The 17,990-nt window shown below is 33.0% G+C and overlaps 1 protein-coding gene and 1 long non-coding RNA gene across 2 annotated transcripts; both read right to left on the bottom strand.

The window, feature by feature from the left end:
* Positions 1-362: 362 nt before the first annotated feature.
* LOC134263664 (uncharacterized) lies at positions 363-14,577 on the bottom strand. The gene is made up of 3 exons (XM_062746037.1): positions 14,449-14,577; positions 12,846-12,959; positions 363-519 (listed from the first exon to the last, which is right to left on the bottom strand). Exons 1-3 carry the CDS (start codon positions 14,528-14,530, stop codon positions 401-403), a joined length of 315 nt encoding a protein of 104 aa, XP_062602021.1. The 5' UTR covers positions 14,531-14,577; the 3' UTR covers positions 363-400.
* A 1,801-nt stretch (positions 14,578-16,378) lies between these two features.
* On the bottom strand, positions 16,379-17,153 carry LOC134263665 (uncharacterized). The gene is made up of 2 exons (XR_009991330.1): positions 16,965-17,153; positions 16,379-16,538 (listed from the first exon to the last, which is right to left on the bottom strand). It is a non-coding gene; the product is annotated as an uncharacterized LOC134263665 (long non-coding RNA).
* Between the last annotated feature and the right edge of the window lie 837 nt (positions 17,154-17,990).

Here is a 17,990-nt window from a genome sequence, read left to right as displayed (position 1 = left end):
GTAGTTTCAAACTTGCTTTTCTAAGTGATAAAATGGATTGTTTCTTTTCCAGACGTAATTCCTTCCCTTTTCTACCAATTGTTGTTGCAGTCCAAGAGTAACTATTGCAGACGACAAAAACGTCATGTAAAATGACGAGATAAATGCTGTCCCTGTGAAGCTTTAAATAAAGTAAGAGAGATAACTCTACCATTGTTTCTAAAAACGACGGATAATACAAACGCGATACCGAAGTTTAATCCGAGCGATGCTATGTCTTTGCAAATAATTTTGACACGAGACTGTATATATACCTGCACATGTTTTTAGCAGTACGCTATTGTTTTTTCTACAAAACAAATTAGAAAAAAAATCAAAATGGATACAGTCATACTGGTTTTATTTTCGAATATCAGCGGATTTATACACAACATTGGCGTGATACACCTCCGCCACAAAGTCTGCTCATATAATTGCCTCTGCAGAAGTTCGAAATATTTTGGCAAGTACCACCTACCCACCAGCATTTATAATCCGCTCCTGTTAACAATTTCAAAAATGTAATCAAGAAATTAAATACTTTTCTATCAGCTGATTTTATACGCGAGATCTACATATGAAGAAATTCTAAAACAAGGTAAATTATTTAAAGAAAAGCTGCTGAAACCAGAATATCGGCGAATTTCGTTTAAACTCACCATTCTTTAAGTTCTATGATCGATACAATGACCTTGTCATTACTAAAAGTGTCATTTTACCAAAAAAAAAATAATCCTCATAAAATTTACCTGGCTTTTTATATTTTAATAAAGTTTACAATACACTTTAAGTACTAAGCTAACATATTCTGAAATTTGATTATCATCTGTTATCCTTTACTGAATGACGTCGCGCACAGTGTTGGTGTCACAATGTCGAAAATTAATATGGCGGCGGCATTTGCGCTATTTCCATAATTTTAAAACAATTCACTATATGAAAACTATATATCATTCGGTCGTTAATTGTATTCTAAATACATTTTTAAAAAAATATTGATTATAAAATTCCAATTATTAAAGATATGAATTCGACTATTCAATCAATTACGTCAAAAACGCATGTAGACCGGTAACAGGAGCGTCGCACACGCAATAACAAATTGTTAATTGTTTCCATAAAACAAACAAGATACACATAAAATTTAGCAGAAAAGTTCAAAATATGATGTAAATGATGTAAAGTTTTATAATTGTGATGTTGTTCAATTCGAATGTTGTGAACGTGTGGTTCAAAATGCAAGACCGCGATGTAGATAAGCGTTATCCGAAGAAATATGGAAGAAACGTGAAATGTCATCAGTAACTTAAAAAAAAATAATTTCATGTGCAAAATCAATTTTAAAGTGGCATGCCAATGATCCTTTTTGTGTACAAGGAACTGTATTTTAAATTAGACTGATATTTTGTGTCGATATGTATTTTGGGTTTCTGATATTAAGCCGATTTATTGTGGGGACATTGACTCAGATGGTGTGTCACAAAGTTTGGGGGTTCAATGTCGCAAAGTTTTAAAAGATTCGTAAAATGGAAAATTTTGTAATGCTAGGTGTAAAATTGATGTTGAAAATTATTTGAAATTCTACAAAATGTTGCCTTGTTATAAAGGAAAAGATCTCTAGACAGAGTTTTAACTTGCGGTGCCTTAAATTTTAATAATAATTGACGTGTTACATATGTGACGCGCCAAGCAAAAACCTCCCTTAACGAAGAATTTTGACATTTTCAGTTGTTTATTGATTCTTGTAGAGATTTTCTTTCTCTTTCATTTGATGTATAACATGGCATATATTTCTGTAAATAAATGTATAAAAGATCGCATGACAAAGACGGGATATTTACCTTGACGTACAGCGTACGCGTGCGTAACTGCATGGATTTTCATAACGTAAAACCGTAAAATAACGTAAAGCTATACAATAATTTGATGATATTCATATTATTACATATTATTAAACTTTTGATTTGAGTCCCTTAATAGTATCAACAATTAAGATTTTTTCATCGTAATAATAGAAAATAAACATTCTAAAATATTTCTTTGAGAAACGAAAGACGGGGGGGGGGGGATGATCGTCAAGGGAAAAAACCAAAACTCAAGACAAAATCAAATATCTTCCCTTCCTCTGGAAGATCCTCCAATTTATGGCTTTTTAATGCAGTAAAATGGCAGAAATCTACAACACTGCAAAAGTAAAAGAAAATAATCAACATTTGGATAAAAAAAATCCTATTGTGGTAGTATAAACGACACACGTACGGCTTCCTACTACATGTACTAGCTTGGGCTGTGGGTTGACCCTTAAGCTTATTCGGTAAAGCACAGAGGCCATGGGTCCAATCCCAATTAAGCAGAGGCACTTAATTGTCTCTGTTACACTATCAAAGTATTTATCTTTAAAAAAAGTTCGAAACAGCCCTTAGCCCCCCCCCCCCCCCCCCCCCGGGCATTAAAAGTCTATACAATACACAAAATAGATATAGAAAGTACATGATGTATTGTTGTCATAGTTCATGTTTTAAATACCTGAAATTGTAAAGAGTGCAACAGATTTTTTTTTCTATCTAAAAGAAAAATAACATTTCTTTTACCACAAGTTGACTATTTACATGTTTTACTGTAGTTTCGAGTGTTTTGATACTGAAGACTTTTTGGCTTATTGAAAAGGTATTCTGCACACAAGAATAAATTGTATTTGTCTCTTGTAGTAGAGTTTGATCCTTTTCTTCTTTAGGAGTCGTTATGAAATCAGTCTTTAATTCACAAGAAGAACTTGAAAGTTGTCAAACTTGTTTTCAATCCATTTGTATAATTCAATAAATGCGTGTTTAAATCAATTCAATAAAGATTAGGTGCATCAAATTTTAAAGTGTTCAATCATTATTTCTTGGTGATCTTTTAACATTTGATTCATTTTTCCTGGCCTTCCGTTTCGAATCTTTTATTAATGTTTAAATTAATGAAAATACATATATTTGGAATTATTTTCGTAACTAAATGCGTCTGCATACTTTTCAGTGAATCAGAATGTAACACCCATCCCCAACCAATAAAATATATGTATTTTTAAATCTTGTTAGTTAAAAAAAATGTAATTTGTATGTATGAAGTTAATCATGAGTTAATTTTGAATATTGTATATAAGCCGAATAACAAACCACAATACCAGAATATATATATGAATCCCACAAGTGACACGTACACTCCACAACTTCATTTCTAGACAAAGAATATAAGGCAAATACTAAAAGCTTCACTGTTACCTTCCTGAGAAAGTACATGCACAGATATGATTTATTTTAATCATATTAGATGCAAGTTGCATTTTAGTATGGGTAAAAACACGCGTGTTAAAAATAGCAACAGAAAGTAAGAGAACGGGTAAAACATTCTTCATATTCTTCGATCATCGTAAACAGGAAGGGGGGCGTGTCCCAGCTATGGACATTCACGCTTAATTGATTACCTGAATTAATTAAACAAGAACAAGACACACATGTACAATCTTAAGCTGTAATTTTTGTTATTTTTTTAAAAAATAATTAATTGTTGTATTTTATACATTTTTTTTTGATACACGAGAAGCTGTATGAATGGGTAAGTTGATCAAGCACGCAATATTCCAGCCGACCAACATGTATTTTTTATGTTCGATAAATCCTTTATCTTAGAGTATAGAGCGTTTTGATCATTGACTTAAGTAAAATATATATTCAGATATATCAAGCACGCAATATTCCAGCCGACCAACATGTATTTTTTATGTTCGATAAATCCTTTATCTTAGAGTATAGAGCGTTTTGATCATTGACTCAAGTAAAATATATTCAGATATTTATATCCTCCAACTTTCATATATCTGTAACAAATATAGGCATATTACCACGGATTAACATATATTGTGTAGATTTGTACCGTACAAATTTTGCATTAAACTGCCCATACATGTACATTGTTCAATGCAACTTTTACAGGAAAAAATTATTGACACTGTTAAAGTTTGTTGCATGTATACATTTGATAAATTACGTGTAATTGGTAGCAAATTTTCATAATTTGAAACGCATGAATACATATTCATTTTATTGCGATTCAACAGAAGGAAACAAGATTATTTTCCAAGGTAGATGTTAAATCATGAAATGTTGGTACATGTCGTAAAGTCTTTGTCGGGGAAATAATTATTACAGGTTAAATAATCCTTAATGCTAAAGGTTAAAATAAAACCATTAAAATGAAAGTCTTAAATCTCTAAAACGTTTAAGTATACTTTCATACTGCATTGATGTTTTAAGTTAAGAGGGATGAGTGAGCACCGGAGACATTACTACATGTACATGCAACAGCCTGATTCAGCGATTTTATAAATGACCGAAATTCTTGTTGTTTTCAGGAATCCAGAACTCCAGAATCTTCTTTAGTACATGTAGATAAACCATGCACAAAATAATGATAGGTTGGAATGTTTTAAAAGTGTTCAAATAATTTGTATGAATTTGTAACAATTTATATAACATTTTAGCGATGTATCATGTTTGCCATTTTTACATTCGGTGTATTGTGTATAATCTCATCAAACCGAATATGAAAAGGTCGATAAACATATGTTCAATCTGTTTAATTCTCAATCATAAAATATCTTAGACAGTGGGCCTGTAACTTACAATGTATGCGAGCATCCGTATATTCTAGACAAAAATTGAACAAAGTATCCAAAGAAATAGAGCAGACACGCGACACAGGAGAAAGGGGGGGGGGTCTATATTTTTTGTACAACATGAGGTGTTCAACAATAAAATAAATCGAGAAGCTCAAAAAGTAGTCTTTCTTCAAAATATTCATTTTAAATCAACAGCTAAAACTTATTCCGGAAGAAGTGTCCAAATCAAATACTCTGTGTCATATCTATAGAGAATACTTTTTTTAAAAAAAGTAAACTTAACTATTTATCAATTACAGTTCACGTTTTATTTATATAAACGGCAGCGTTAACTGTCCGAACTCAATTTATACCGTATAAATTTGGTAAGTATTTAAAAATTCATTCCATAAATAAAAGAGAAGTAGTTCAGGTCAATCTTCATTGCATCGCTATTTAAAAAGATACCTTAGTTTAATGCTGCTGTTAAATTTTTCTTGCATGTGCATCACGATGAAACAACTGGACATTAAATTAAAAAAGAAAACCTATCTTTAAAAACTTGTTTATTTGACCTTTTAAAATGAACCGACTAAAATCTTTTTAAAACTTTCAAATTATTCATTCCGGAATTTTCTCATCCTATCAACAACTTTTTTTTTGTATCAGAAATTCAACACTGAAATTTTCCGACCAAAAAAAATCGCCCTACCTACCGATGCAATTTTTTAACCCGAATAGGGAGAGGACAAACAAACTTCATTTTAAAAACGGCCTTACGGTAATTTTTCAGCCACCACTTAAAATCTTTGAAAAATACACACTTAATTGTGAAAATGAAAGATCTCACAGTCACTTGACGGAGACTACGTTCTTAATGAATAAACTACATCAAATTAAACCAAAAAATCTGTCTTAGCATATAAATAAAACAACATCCCCTTGTTCTACTGGGGAGAGTTTCTCTCAAGGAGACGTTTTTACGTCGCATTTACCTTGTTGACTTTAGACGCGTCTTTTGACGTTACGTCATAATAGAGATAAGGGAGGTTTTTGCTTGGCGCGTCACATATATGTACTACATGTAGCTATACGTCACAATTGAATTTGAAGGCAATTACGTTAGGTTTAAATGCTACACTCCAGCAATGACCTACGTTTTAAGAATTCATTTTTCTGATTTGGCACCAAACAACGTTTAATAAAAAATGTGCAAAATCAAAACTTTTTTTTAGATATGAAAATGAATTGATTCTATAAAAAAGTGTTTGTTTTAGAAGCTTTTTACAATGTCAACATAAATGTCACACATTGTCCAGAAGTAATAAATCTTACTATAATTGTATAAATGTGGTAACATTGATCATATGTGTAGTCATTCAAAGTAGACATATTAAAGTAGACATAGTAGAAAATTAAGGGATTTTTAAAAAATGTGCAACTTTTCAAAATGTTATTGGTATATTCCAAAATAATTTCAATAGAATGGTGACAAAATCCTGATAAAAATTAAATGTCAACATAAATGTCACAGACGTAAAAATTTGGCGTTTTGACGTTCTTAGGTTCAATGCATAAAATGTTATGTAAAGCGTCAAAATATTTTTTTCTCTCCAAAACTTACTCTTAATTGCTGATGAGCCTGATATGGGTAAAAGAAAAACATACCAATAATGATTATTTAGAAGAATCATTATTTTTTTTAGTTTTAAAAGTTGTATTTATATATAAAAGTAAAACATGTGCAGTGTATAGTTGTACACTGCATCGGTATATATCCTTGTCAGAATTTGTACAAAAGTACCATTCAGAGCTCGAATTATGACACGAGAAAAAAATCACACAAACCAAAATTTATGCAAGGATATGATTTCAAATTTGAATAAACCCACAATAAACTTGTATAAACTGTTCCATACATGGCGAGTTTACATTGAATGGTCCAATATTGAATAAGGGTCAGGGGTTGTCGGAGGTGAGTACAAATGTATCAGATTTTCATCAAGATGGATTGGACTTTGAACAAAAAAAATAAGTCAATGCTAAATCAGCAACGTATCTACAATCGTACAATTTACTGAAAACAAAGGACAGGTTCTAGGGCCTACTGATATGATATGGAATTGTTTGAATTTATCTCAATAAAATAAAAAGCATGTAAATTTAATATGTGATGTTGAACAAGTTTCATTATTTCTACCAAATTTTTTTTTAAATGAGGCAAACAGTGCTTATATTTTCCTCCCGCAATATGCTTGCAAAAGGGTGCAGAGAATTTAATTACACGTGTTTTCAATTACCTGCATTATATAATTGGCGGCATTACTGGGTTTTTATTTTTCCTCTATAAAAAATGTTAGTAAAAAAGTAACGTCAAATAAATTTTCTAGAACTTCACGTAAAATAACGTAATTTTGACATTACCGAAACTGACACCAACACTGCGCGCAACGTCAGTATGATTTGTCCATATTTGTTGTTTTATTAAAGTATTAACTAATATTTATACCCGCACTTTCTAAAGAAAGTTCGGGTATATTGTTGTTACTCATGTCCGTCCGTCCGTCCGTCCGTCTGTCACACTTTTCTTCCCTGAACTCCTCTTACATTTTACACAGTAGCCTAATCATCTTTTGGGAGATGGTTGGTGGTGTCATGTAGATGTGCAGTAAGGTTTCGGAATTTTGATTTTGCCCCGGGGGGTCAAATGGGGGTCGAAAAATGATGTTTTTTATGCAAAAAGCCCCGTCTTCCCTGAACTCCTCTTACATTTTACACAGTAGCCTAATCATCTTTTGGGAGATGGTTACTGGTGTCATGTAGATGTGCAGTAAGGTTTCGGAATTTTGATTTTGCCCCGGGGGGTCAAATGGGGGTCGAAAAATGACATTTTTTATGCAAAAAGCCCCGTCTTCCCTGAACTCCTCTTACATTTTACACAGTAGCCTAATCATCTTTTGGGAGATGGTTGGTGGTGTCATGTAGATGTGCAGTAAGGTTTCGGAATTTTGATTTTGCCCTGGGGGGTCAAATGGGGGTCGAAAAATGACGTTTTTTATGCAAAAAGCCCCGTCTTCCCTGAACTCCTCTTACATTTTACACAGTAGCCTAATCATCTTTTGGGAGATGGTTGGTGGTGTCATGTAGATGTGCAGTAAGGTCTCGGAATCTAGATTTTGCCCCGGGGGGTCAAATGGGGGTCGAAAAATGACGTTTTTTATGCAAAAAGCCCCGTCTTCCCTGAACTCCTCTTACATTTTACACAGTAGCCTAATCATCTTTTCGGAGATGGTTGGTGGTGTCATGTAGATGTGCAGTAAGGTTTCGGAATTTTGATTTTGCCCCGGGGGGTCAAATGGGGGTCGCAAAATGACATTTTTTATGCAAAGAGCCCCGTCTTCCCTGAACTCCTCTTACATTTTACACAGTAGCCTAATCATCTTTTGGGAGATGGTTGGTGGTGTCATGTAGATGTGCAGTAAAGTTTCGGAATTTTGATTTTGCCCCGGGGGGTGAAATGGGGGTCGAAAAATGAAGTTTTTTATGCAAAAAGCCCTGTCTTCCCTGAACTCCTCTTACATTTTACACAGTAGCCTAATCATCTGTTGGGAGATGGTTGGTGGTGTCATGTAGATGTGCATTAAGGTTTCGGAATCTAGAATTTGCCCCGGGGGGTCAAATGGGGGTCGAAAAATGATGTTTTTTATGCAAAAAGCCCCGTCTTCCCTGAACTCCTCTTACATTTTACACAGTAGCCTAATCATCTTTTGGGAGATGGTTGATAGTGTCATGTAGATGTACAGCAGGGTTTCAGAATTTTGATTTTGCCCCGGGGGGACTAATGGGGGTCGAAAAATGATGTTTTAAAAATGTCTTAAATCATTTCTTTAAAACTAAGCGAAATACAAATTAAAAAGGATGGAGGTCAAGGTCACAGGAATGTGCAAGGTGAAGTTTTTGATGCAGTTGAGTAGCTTCATTAATACATATCAGCATATTATGTTTGATAAAAATATCTTGAATGATTTAATGAAACTGAGCTGAACACTTTTTCTAAAAAAAGAGAGGTCAAAGGAAAGGTTGGGGCCAAAATGTTGTTGCAGTTGAAAAGCTTACATCAGTATGAATTTACTATTAGCATATGAAGTTTGATAAAACTATAATTAATGGTTTATTTAAAACTTAGATAAACACATATTTTAAAAAGTGAGGTCAAGGTCAAAGGAAAATTCAAGGTCAAAATAAGTTGATGTATTAATAGCTCTCAGCAGTATGTATCAGCATATGGAGTTTGATAAATATATCTTGAATTGTTTATTCAAAACTGATCTAGACATTAATTTTAGAAAAGTGAAGTCAAGGTCACAGGAAAGGTCAAGGTAAAAAAGAGTGAAGCATTGTAAAGCTTACATCAGTATGTATCATCATGTGAAGTTTCATTACACAACTTGAAGGGTTTCTTTAAAATAAAGCTAAACACTAATTTAAAGAAAAGTTAAGTGAAGGTCAAAGGAAAGGTCAAAGTCAAAAAATATTGCTGCAGTTGGATATTTACATCAGTATGCATCAACATATGAACTTTGATACAAATATCTAGAAAGTTTCTTTGAGCCCAATGGAAAGACAGATGGAAGGGTGGAGGATGGACATGACAAAACTATACATGCATTCCTAATCATGGTGTGGCATAAAAAACTTGAATCTACATTATATGAGGATGTTTCCATATATCAAGATTATACAAGCAAATTCAAAGAATTGTGGTCCTCTGCTTTCTGTGTTTTAGTGAATGGGATGCTATAATTTATGGCAGATTGTGTGTCAAATATGCACCCCTATCATATATCAATTTTTGAAAACTGGGTCAAAGGGGAAAAATCATAGCATGCTCTGAAACATTTTGTTGTACATGTCAAATATGAAATTCCTATCTCTTTTGAATCAAAAGTTGTATAAACAATATATTTTTGAAAAGTAGGTTAAACTTCTAGGTCAAGGTCACAGAGTCAAAAGTCATGATATATTTAGAAAAGTCTTTTCACATGTAATAAACATGTATAATTTGAATGCCCTTTCTTTTCTCTTTCAAAATGATCAATTAAAAATGTTTTTTTTTGGAAAGTAGGTAAAACTTTAAGGTCAAGGTCTCACTTGGGTTAAAAAAATCATAGTATATTTAGAAAGTTTTGTGGTAATGTACATGTGAAATATGAAAGCACTATCTCTTATTATTCAAAAGTTATGACCAAGGTTAAATTTATTGTGACAGATGCACATACTAACTGTCAATAAGATGGACAGACTGACAGACAAATGGGATTTAATGTCCCCTCCCTTTCCCCAAAATGGAGGACAATAATGCCCTTGCTGTTCTTGAGAAGAAAATTTATGATGGAAAAAATCCCCTGCATATTTCTTAACGCAAATCAATATTGTGTTTTTATGTCATTTTGTTTGTTGTTAAACATCCCTCTCAGGAATTTTTCACTCATATGGAGACACCACCACTTGAAAAATAATGAGGACAAATTAGATTTGAGGTCAACATTCATTTTAGGAGTTTTCAACCATTAAGGCGTAAAGAAATATTAACTCGATCCTTCCCCTCATCCCTTCCCAGACCCCTGTTTGTTCATGTATGCAAACTACTACTTGTTTTTACATTTAAAAAAAAATGTTTATACAAAGAGTTTAATGTGGTCCATCTCTGAATGATTTCCTAATTCTAGGAAGACAGGTTGACACGAATTCATGAATAAAATGTCAAGTAATCTTATCATTGATGCACTTTTATTTAATTTAATGCAGTCATATTGTGAACATTTCCAGCTCATTAGGAGAGTGGGGATGACCTCCAGGGGTTCATAACATTTATACCATTAAATTTACATAACATAATAACACAAGTAACAAAATTATGTATAGTCAAATGGAAAAAGTTTCCTACTATTTAGGAGTCACATGATCATTTGTCATTACAGGGACAGGGAAGTGGATTGGGAGATCGCCCCCTCAACCCCCCCCCCCCCCTGGAATTTGCAGGACTATAATAATTATACTGGAGGAAGTAAAAATGACTTTGAATGCCCTAAGTGTCCCTCCACCCTAGAAAACAGACCCAACCATAACTTCTTCTTTTTCTTTTTTTGCTTCTCAGGAAATTCTGGTCTGGCCCTCCCCCCCCCCCCAGAAAAAAAACTCTGGATCTTGTAACTGAATGTAACGTTGATAACGGGGGATAACTCTTCAGAATGTGAAATTCATCTATTGTAGCATCGGATGACCTTTGATCCTTTAAACTTGAACCTAACCGTTTGCATTTCAGACTATTTTACCCAAATCTATACCAAAACTTGTACTTACCGATTGTCATTAATTAGGCCTTGTCATCTTCATGAAATATAATCCAGTTAAAGCACAAAATGAAATAATTCCTACTGACATATAGGCCTATGCAATGATGCACACTATAGTAGCCTACTGCACGTGCAGTGAAATCTAAAATGATAATGCCAGTGGTAAAACTAGTACTTAAGTTGGGAACGTGACGCAAGCCCAATGTGATGCAGGTGTTCAGATACATGTATAGTGCAAGAACAAATTGAAAATTACAAAAGATGTTTAGGCCTATTTCCAAAAACAGGCAAATAAGGTGTGTTTGTGTGTGTGTGTTGATGGGAGAGGGGTGGGGGATGACTAAATTGATTGTGTATATGGCAGCTTTCAAGAAGTTTCTGCCTAATCAAATATAAATAAACTTTGCACATTTTGAAAAATTCATCAAAAACGCTTTACACTAATTTGAATAATATTATTTTTTGTTAATCTATATTAGAAAATAGATTTAAAAAGTTCCAATTACCGTACAAGTAGAATTTTTAGCGAGGATTTAATTTTGGCATTATTAGCGAGGGTGCTGACATCGCTAAAATTGAATACCACTGAAAATTAATTGCTTATCATTTGTAAAAGCTTCTTGAATTAGCATTTTAAAATCGCTAAAATTACTTCTCGCTAAAAATAAAATACCAGATTTTAGGTAGAAATCGCTAAATTTGCGTTTCGCTAAAATTTCCACTTATACAGCATGTGCCAAAAATTTATACACCCCCCCCCCCCCCCCCTTTATCAAACCTAATTACATCATTAATTTAATTCTGTTGTTTAATTTCCGACTGGTAATCAATTATGAATATGAAATACCAATAAGATGGATTCCCATGGGTCACATGGTCACTAGCTGCAGATCTGTAGCGTTATGGTTTTATATACATGTATTAGTCTTTGACCATAAAGCTACAGATCCCCATATGCAAAAAAGGTGCAATTTACGGCGCAATACGTTTTGCGCACTTCTGGGGAGAATTTCTCCACTTTCCAGCATCGGTTAATTTACTACCTTTCACTCCCTAATTCTAGGCACATTGTTTAACTAATCTGTATATTTTATCCATCTCCAATCCTTTTATAGTCGTCTCTACACGTGATAAACTCGCTTGATTAAAATTATTTGTTAGATTGCTGAAAATTCACATCAAGCGAGTTTTTTGCCTGTAGAGATGACTATAAATCATTAAATGGCTGGGAGGTGGACAAAATATACATATTGGCTACAGAATGAGTCTAAAATTAGGGAGTGAAAGGTAGTTGATTGACCAATGCTAGAAAGTGGAGAAAAACTGCCCAAGAGTGTGCAAAAAATATTGCGCCGTAAATTGCACCTTTTTTGCATATGGGGATCTGTAGCGTTATGGTCAAAGTCAAATATATAAAACCATAACGCTGCAGATCTGCAGCTACATGGTCACCTGAGCATATTATGCTCAATTTGATGAATACATGTATTATGTAAATTATTGAATTATACTGACTTTTCCCTTGGTAAAGCCCAATATGAAGAAGTGTGCATTTAGAGGCAAACACCTTAGTGCGGGTATTACTGTCTCATGACAGCATCTAGTTTATAAATGTATTTCATTTTCCAAGACTAAGGAGCAAAAATTCAAAGAATTGTCCACTTTTCTAGGCATGCGGGATGATATTCAGTTTACTCCAAAGAAAAAAAATTGTTTGTTTCATCTGTACTTAAGTAAATCGTTGTAAAATATGGTATTTACGGTATAATTAAGAAAAAGGTTTTCATATGTATTCGCATCCGTCTTCAAAAAACATTGTAGGTTTTCCTTACCAGAAAGACAGCATTTTCTATCTTCCCCATCACAGTATCTCTTTATAGAACGGAAACAAGATTCATTCATACTTAGACATCTACCATTTATGGCCCAGCATTGAGAGTCATCCCCTTAAGTAAAAAAAAGTAATCAATAAATATAAAACTACCAAAAGAATTTAATGTCAACATAAACATTCATAAAATCAACTGCATTCAAGTACATTCATTATGTCTTAGCCATTTTAGATGATTAACAATACTTCATATTTTTCAGAATTTCTTTTACTTTGACAAAAAGACAGATAAGTAAAAAAAATTATAAAGATTACCAGATGATATTTTTATGTTTGAAATAGACACACATGTCTTTAAGAAAAATCAGAAATCTACATTCTCCATATACACAAATACTTTCTTACTCTATAATGAAGTAATATTTTAAGTTAGAGCTCAGAAAACCAATAGTTAAATAATTGAAAATGCTCATAAAAATGTCAAAGGCTTAAGTGAGCTTTTCTGATCAAAATTGTCCCGTTATCCTTGTTGTGAACTTTTCATATTTTCATCTTCTCCTCAAGACCCACAGGGCCAATTACAGCGGTTTACCAAAATTAGCACAGAATATCCTTGTGTTAGTGTTGGGCAATAATGTACAATCAAAGCTTCACATGGAATTATATAGGGGAAATATTTATACATTTTCTTAAGAACAACAAAGCCATGAAGGAATCACTCCCAGTCAGTGTAGATTTAGGATTTTTCAAATCATAACCCCTAAGGGTAGGGAGCCCACATTGTGGGATTAAAGTTTTACATAGTATAAGGAATGTATCTTAAAATATTTTTTTAATCATCCGGAGAATAGCAAAACCATGATTAATAATTTTTATGGAACTAATGGAAATGTCCTCAGGTGGTTAAGATTCAAGTTTGTTAAATCCTGACCCCCTGGGGGTATTAAGTGACAATAATGATAGATCGAAGTTTTGCATAAGAATATATATTAGGAAAAAATCTTCTCAAAAACAGAAAAAAAAACTATATTTAGTCAATTGACATGTAAGCATCCTCACGTATTGAACATTCGGTTAGGGTTGGAGTAGGAAGGGGCCATAATTTGTGATATGTAGGGAAAAAATTGGAAATTTTCTTTTCAAGAACAGCAAAGTTATATGCTATATTGATATAGAGGCATCCTTAAGTAGTATAAGATTCAACCCCACCCACCCAAAAAATTAAATACTGAACTGATTTGTGCTTTTTCTAACCCATACACTTGTGCTTAGGACAGCGATGTGGCCCATGGGCCTCCTTTTTAACAGAAGCGGGATTTCCTTAATCCTCAACTGTTTGATTACTTAAAAAACAATAAGGAAAACTTACGAAGGAAAATAAATGACATTCCTAACTCATACGTTGACACCATCACTTTACGATCATACAACTGAATTTTCCTGTCGTTTTTTAATGAGACAAACAATTATTTCAAATGTCAAAGACCATTTTCCAAATGCATTTGAACATGAAAAGAGAGTATATACATGTAAGAAATATTACATTTTTCATTATACAAATACAAATTAAAGAATTATTTTTAAATGGAAGCAGACTATCTTACCTTTTACTATGAGAAGACATGGGCTGCTGAACAAAAGAATGACCAAATAGAACATTACAACTGACTCGTTCTTGAATGCCATTTCTGAACTTATGAACTTGCTAAATCGATGTATTTTCCTTTTATACATTCGGCACTGTTTGGCGACCTTGATGGTGAAAAACAGGATATATTGCAGCTGTTACGTAAATAAGAGCTTCATGGTATCTTTAAAGTCTTCGCTTTTATTAATGAAAATGGTGATTTTACAGATTTGGTTTATTGTTAATAATGAAAAAACATGTTTCCGATCCATAATTATTAGATAAACATGTATAAAATGTGTATATAGAGGATATTCAATGTTTTGTAGTTGAATATGGAATTTATTTCACGAGTGGGACAGGATTTTTGATATTTTCACTCGTGCTTCGCACTCGAGAAAATATCAAAAACCCTGTCCCACTCGTGAAATAAATTCCATATTCAACTACAAAACATTGAATTTTCTGTTTATTACATTTAAAAGAAATAAAATATTTGATTTTCCCTTTGCCTCTGTCTTTTTGTTATACAATCATATGCTCGTGACGTCATAGTTGAGCTGTTGAGACGTCATAGCTATGTGAGGTAAAAACACTATAAACATGGATTTAGCAACATATTTTTGGTAATTTTAACAGTTTTATTCGCTGTCAGAGTGGTTTATTTATTTTCATCTATCTTACATTAGGTCAAGAAAGATTTTTTTTACAGGAATCTTCGTTATGGGAAGGGAAATCGAGAGTTTTCCCGCACTTTTGATATTCATCACACTGTGACAGGATATCATTTTGATATCCTTTCACACTGTGACAGGATATCATTTTTATTCAATGAATAAATTACAGTATTTCACGGGTAAAAATGTAATAAATTTATATTCATAAAATAAACCATTAGTAAATTTCAAGTCTCCCTCGATGTCATTTTTTAGATGTTGTGTAATCCGGGATGCTGTCTAATTCGGTAAATATTTGGAACCAGTGCAGGCCGGATTCGACAAGTTTTACCGTGGAGCTTGTTATGTGTTCGTTATTTTATTATATGAATTTGTGCAAATTTTTAGGCGTGAAAAAGAAATCATTTGCTGTGGCCTTCAACTCGACATTTAGATATATCGACGACGTACTGTCAATTAACAAAGGTAATTTTCATTCTTATGTTGATATGATATATCCTGGTGAGCTTGAGATAAAAGATACCACAGAGTCTGACACATTTATTTCATATATGGATATTTTATTTGAAAAAAAAGACGTTAATAGTAATCTAACAACAAGCTTTATTATAAACATGATGACTTTAACATTTCTATCGTCAACTTCCTTTACTTATGCAGTAATATTCCTTTATCACCTGCATACGGGGTTTATATAGCTTACATGTACTTGATTCGAAACGCAAGAGCATGCTCTACGTACGAATAGTTTCTAAAACGGGGTAAATTATTGACAAACAAGTTGATAAACAAAAATATCGGCAGTCTAGTTTAAATGTTTAAAGTATACATTTTGTACGTTCTATGATCGATGCAATGACCTTGTCAGCAAATACAATTTACCATTGAGTCAAAACTCCTTACTCTGCGACTCCAGAGCAAACGCTCTAACCACTGCCCCCCCCCCCCCCCCAAAGGGCGAAAATGGGATGATCGTCTCTTCATAACATATAACTTTCAGCCGTGGGGATGTTGATCCATTAAACTAAAAAAATAAGAATCTTTTTCTAGGTTTGTCACTGTACTATTATGGAGGGTATATTAATTTTTTCTATTCATATTTTACTATCATCGAGTCATGCTCGAAGTGGTGGATAAAAATCTGAGCTTAAGGCGCTCAATGACAGTTTACCTGTACATAAATATGTTTTACCTAACTGCCTTTACCTTAATTGCATACAAAAATCAAAATTGATACAATCATACTGGTTTAATTTTCAAGATAAAGGAAATTATACACAGCATTGGCGAGATAGACCTCCGCCACATAAACCTCTCAGATATTTGCCACTACAGCGTTTCCAATTCATTTGGCAGATGCCACGTGCCCTCCAACACTGTAAATCCGCTCCTGTAAACAATTTCATGCAGTGTATTAAAGGAATCATTATCAACGTTAAAAATTCATCATTTTATTTTATTTTTAGCGTAATTTTTCCTTGAATGACAACGTAGAAAATCTTCAATTCAAAATTTGAAGCACTTTTTAAAATCCTCAAACCGTTTTACAGTGCGATTTGAGATTAAGTGATGTTTAATTATTTTTTATCATCATCACAGTTTTGAAATGTTATTGATAATGTAATTTATCATCATGTTTTGTCATGATAAATTCAATGTATTGTGGTATGAAAATAGTTATCCCATTGCACCAAATTGGTATCTTTTTTATTTCAAAAGAAAGTCTTGTTGAAATGATGTTTATTGGGTTTAATTTAGAAAAAAAAGGTCTTTTTATGCATTTATAGTGTTAAAAAAATATTGTAGCATTGCTTACCACGCACACAGCATTGTCTATTGGTTGGCCCAGCACAGTATCCTGGTTTGTACTGGAAACAAGGTTCATATGTATATTGACATCTACCATTCAAGTTCCAGCAGTCAGAGTCCCGCACCCCTTTAGTGATAGAAAAAAATTAATTTTTTTCTGCCTTTTAATTTTGAAGATTTTTTCAAACCAAGAAAATTTCAACATACACAAGTTTATGATAGCCACCTGTATTCAAGTACATTTAGTCTTTTTAAATGTTTCCCTTTTGAAATACTATCAATACTTTATTCTTCACATGGAAGGTGAGCTTTTTCTAGTTATATCAAGAATGATATGGATACTGACTACAACGAGGCCAGGAAAGAGTTTTTCGATAAGTTCTTGAGATTTAATAAAGTCCATATTGTTGACATTCAGACTTTACTCTGGGGGGATACATCACTCTGTGTTGCTGAAAATGAAAATCTATTTTCTACTGTACATTCTTATATTCAGCCTTCTGGTAGATTTAACTGATTGTACTCATTTTTATAAATATTTGTATAAACAATTATGTAGCAGTATATGTATGTCTACATTGAGAGTTTATTTAATTTACTTGTAATCTATTTTGTACAAACTGGCAAACACTTCTAATTCACCCTGTTATAATATCTCATGTAGGGAGAGGGCGATTTAAGTTTTTAGAACTTGTGCCCAATCCCACTGTGTATATTTAGTACAATAAATTATGTTCAAATCAAATCAATGCTGACGAAAAATGTTTAACTCTTACAAAATAAAAAGATTCAATAATAATATAAGTATTGTTTCTTTTCGTATATGGGTCAATGTTGTTCATGGTTGCAGAGAGGCTCCAGAAGAGGCTCGGCCATCCAAACATTCAACTTCCGTTGCACTCTCCACATTAAGAGCTATATAAAACCTTGAGGGGGGTTCTTGTCTGGTTTTTGACTAGATGAAATATTCAAAGTATATTTGCTCACATGTCATGAATTTAGATGTAAGGGATTTAAGAGATCATATTTTTCT

This window comes from Saccostrea cucullata, unplaced genomic scaffold (assembly GCF_032062105.1).
Source record: "Saccostrea cucullata isolate Sc308-1 unplaced genomic scaffold, CSIRO_AGI_Scuc_v1 ctg11073, whole genome shotgun sequence".
Classification (NCBI taxonomy): domain Eukaryota; kingdom Metazoa; phylum Mollusca; class Bivalvia; order Ostreida; family Ostreidae; genus Saccostrea; species Saccostrea cuccullata.
This window is presented reverse-complemented; position numbering and strand designations above follow the sequence as displayed.

Bases quoted from the DNA above. Each gene is read 5' to 3' on its own strand.
- LOC134263664 (XM_062746037.1), bottom strand. From the start codon at position 14,530: ATGGCATTCAAGAACGAGTCAGTTGTAATGTTCTATTTGGTCATTCTT. The intron at 12,960-14,448 runs GTAAGATAGTCT...TTTTTACTTAAG, and splicing joins ATGTCTTCTCATAGTAAAAG to GGGATGACTCTCAATGCTGG. The intron at 520-12,845 runs GTAAGGAAAACC...AATTGTTAACAG, and splicing joins TAGAAAATGCTGTCTTTCTG to GAGCGGATTATAAATGCTGG.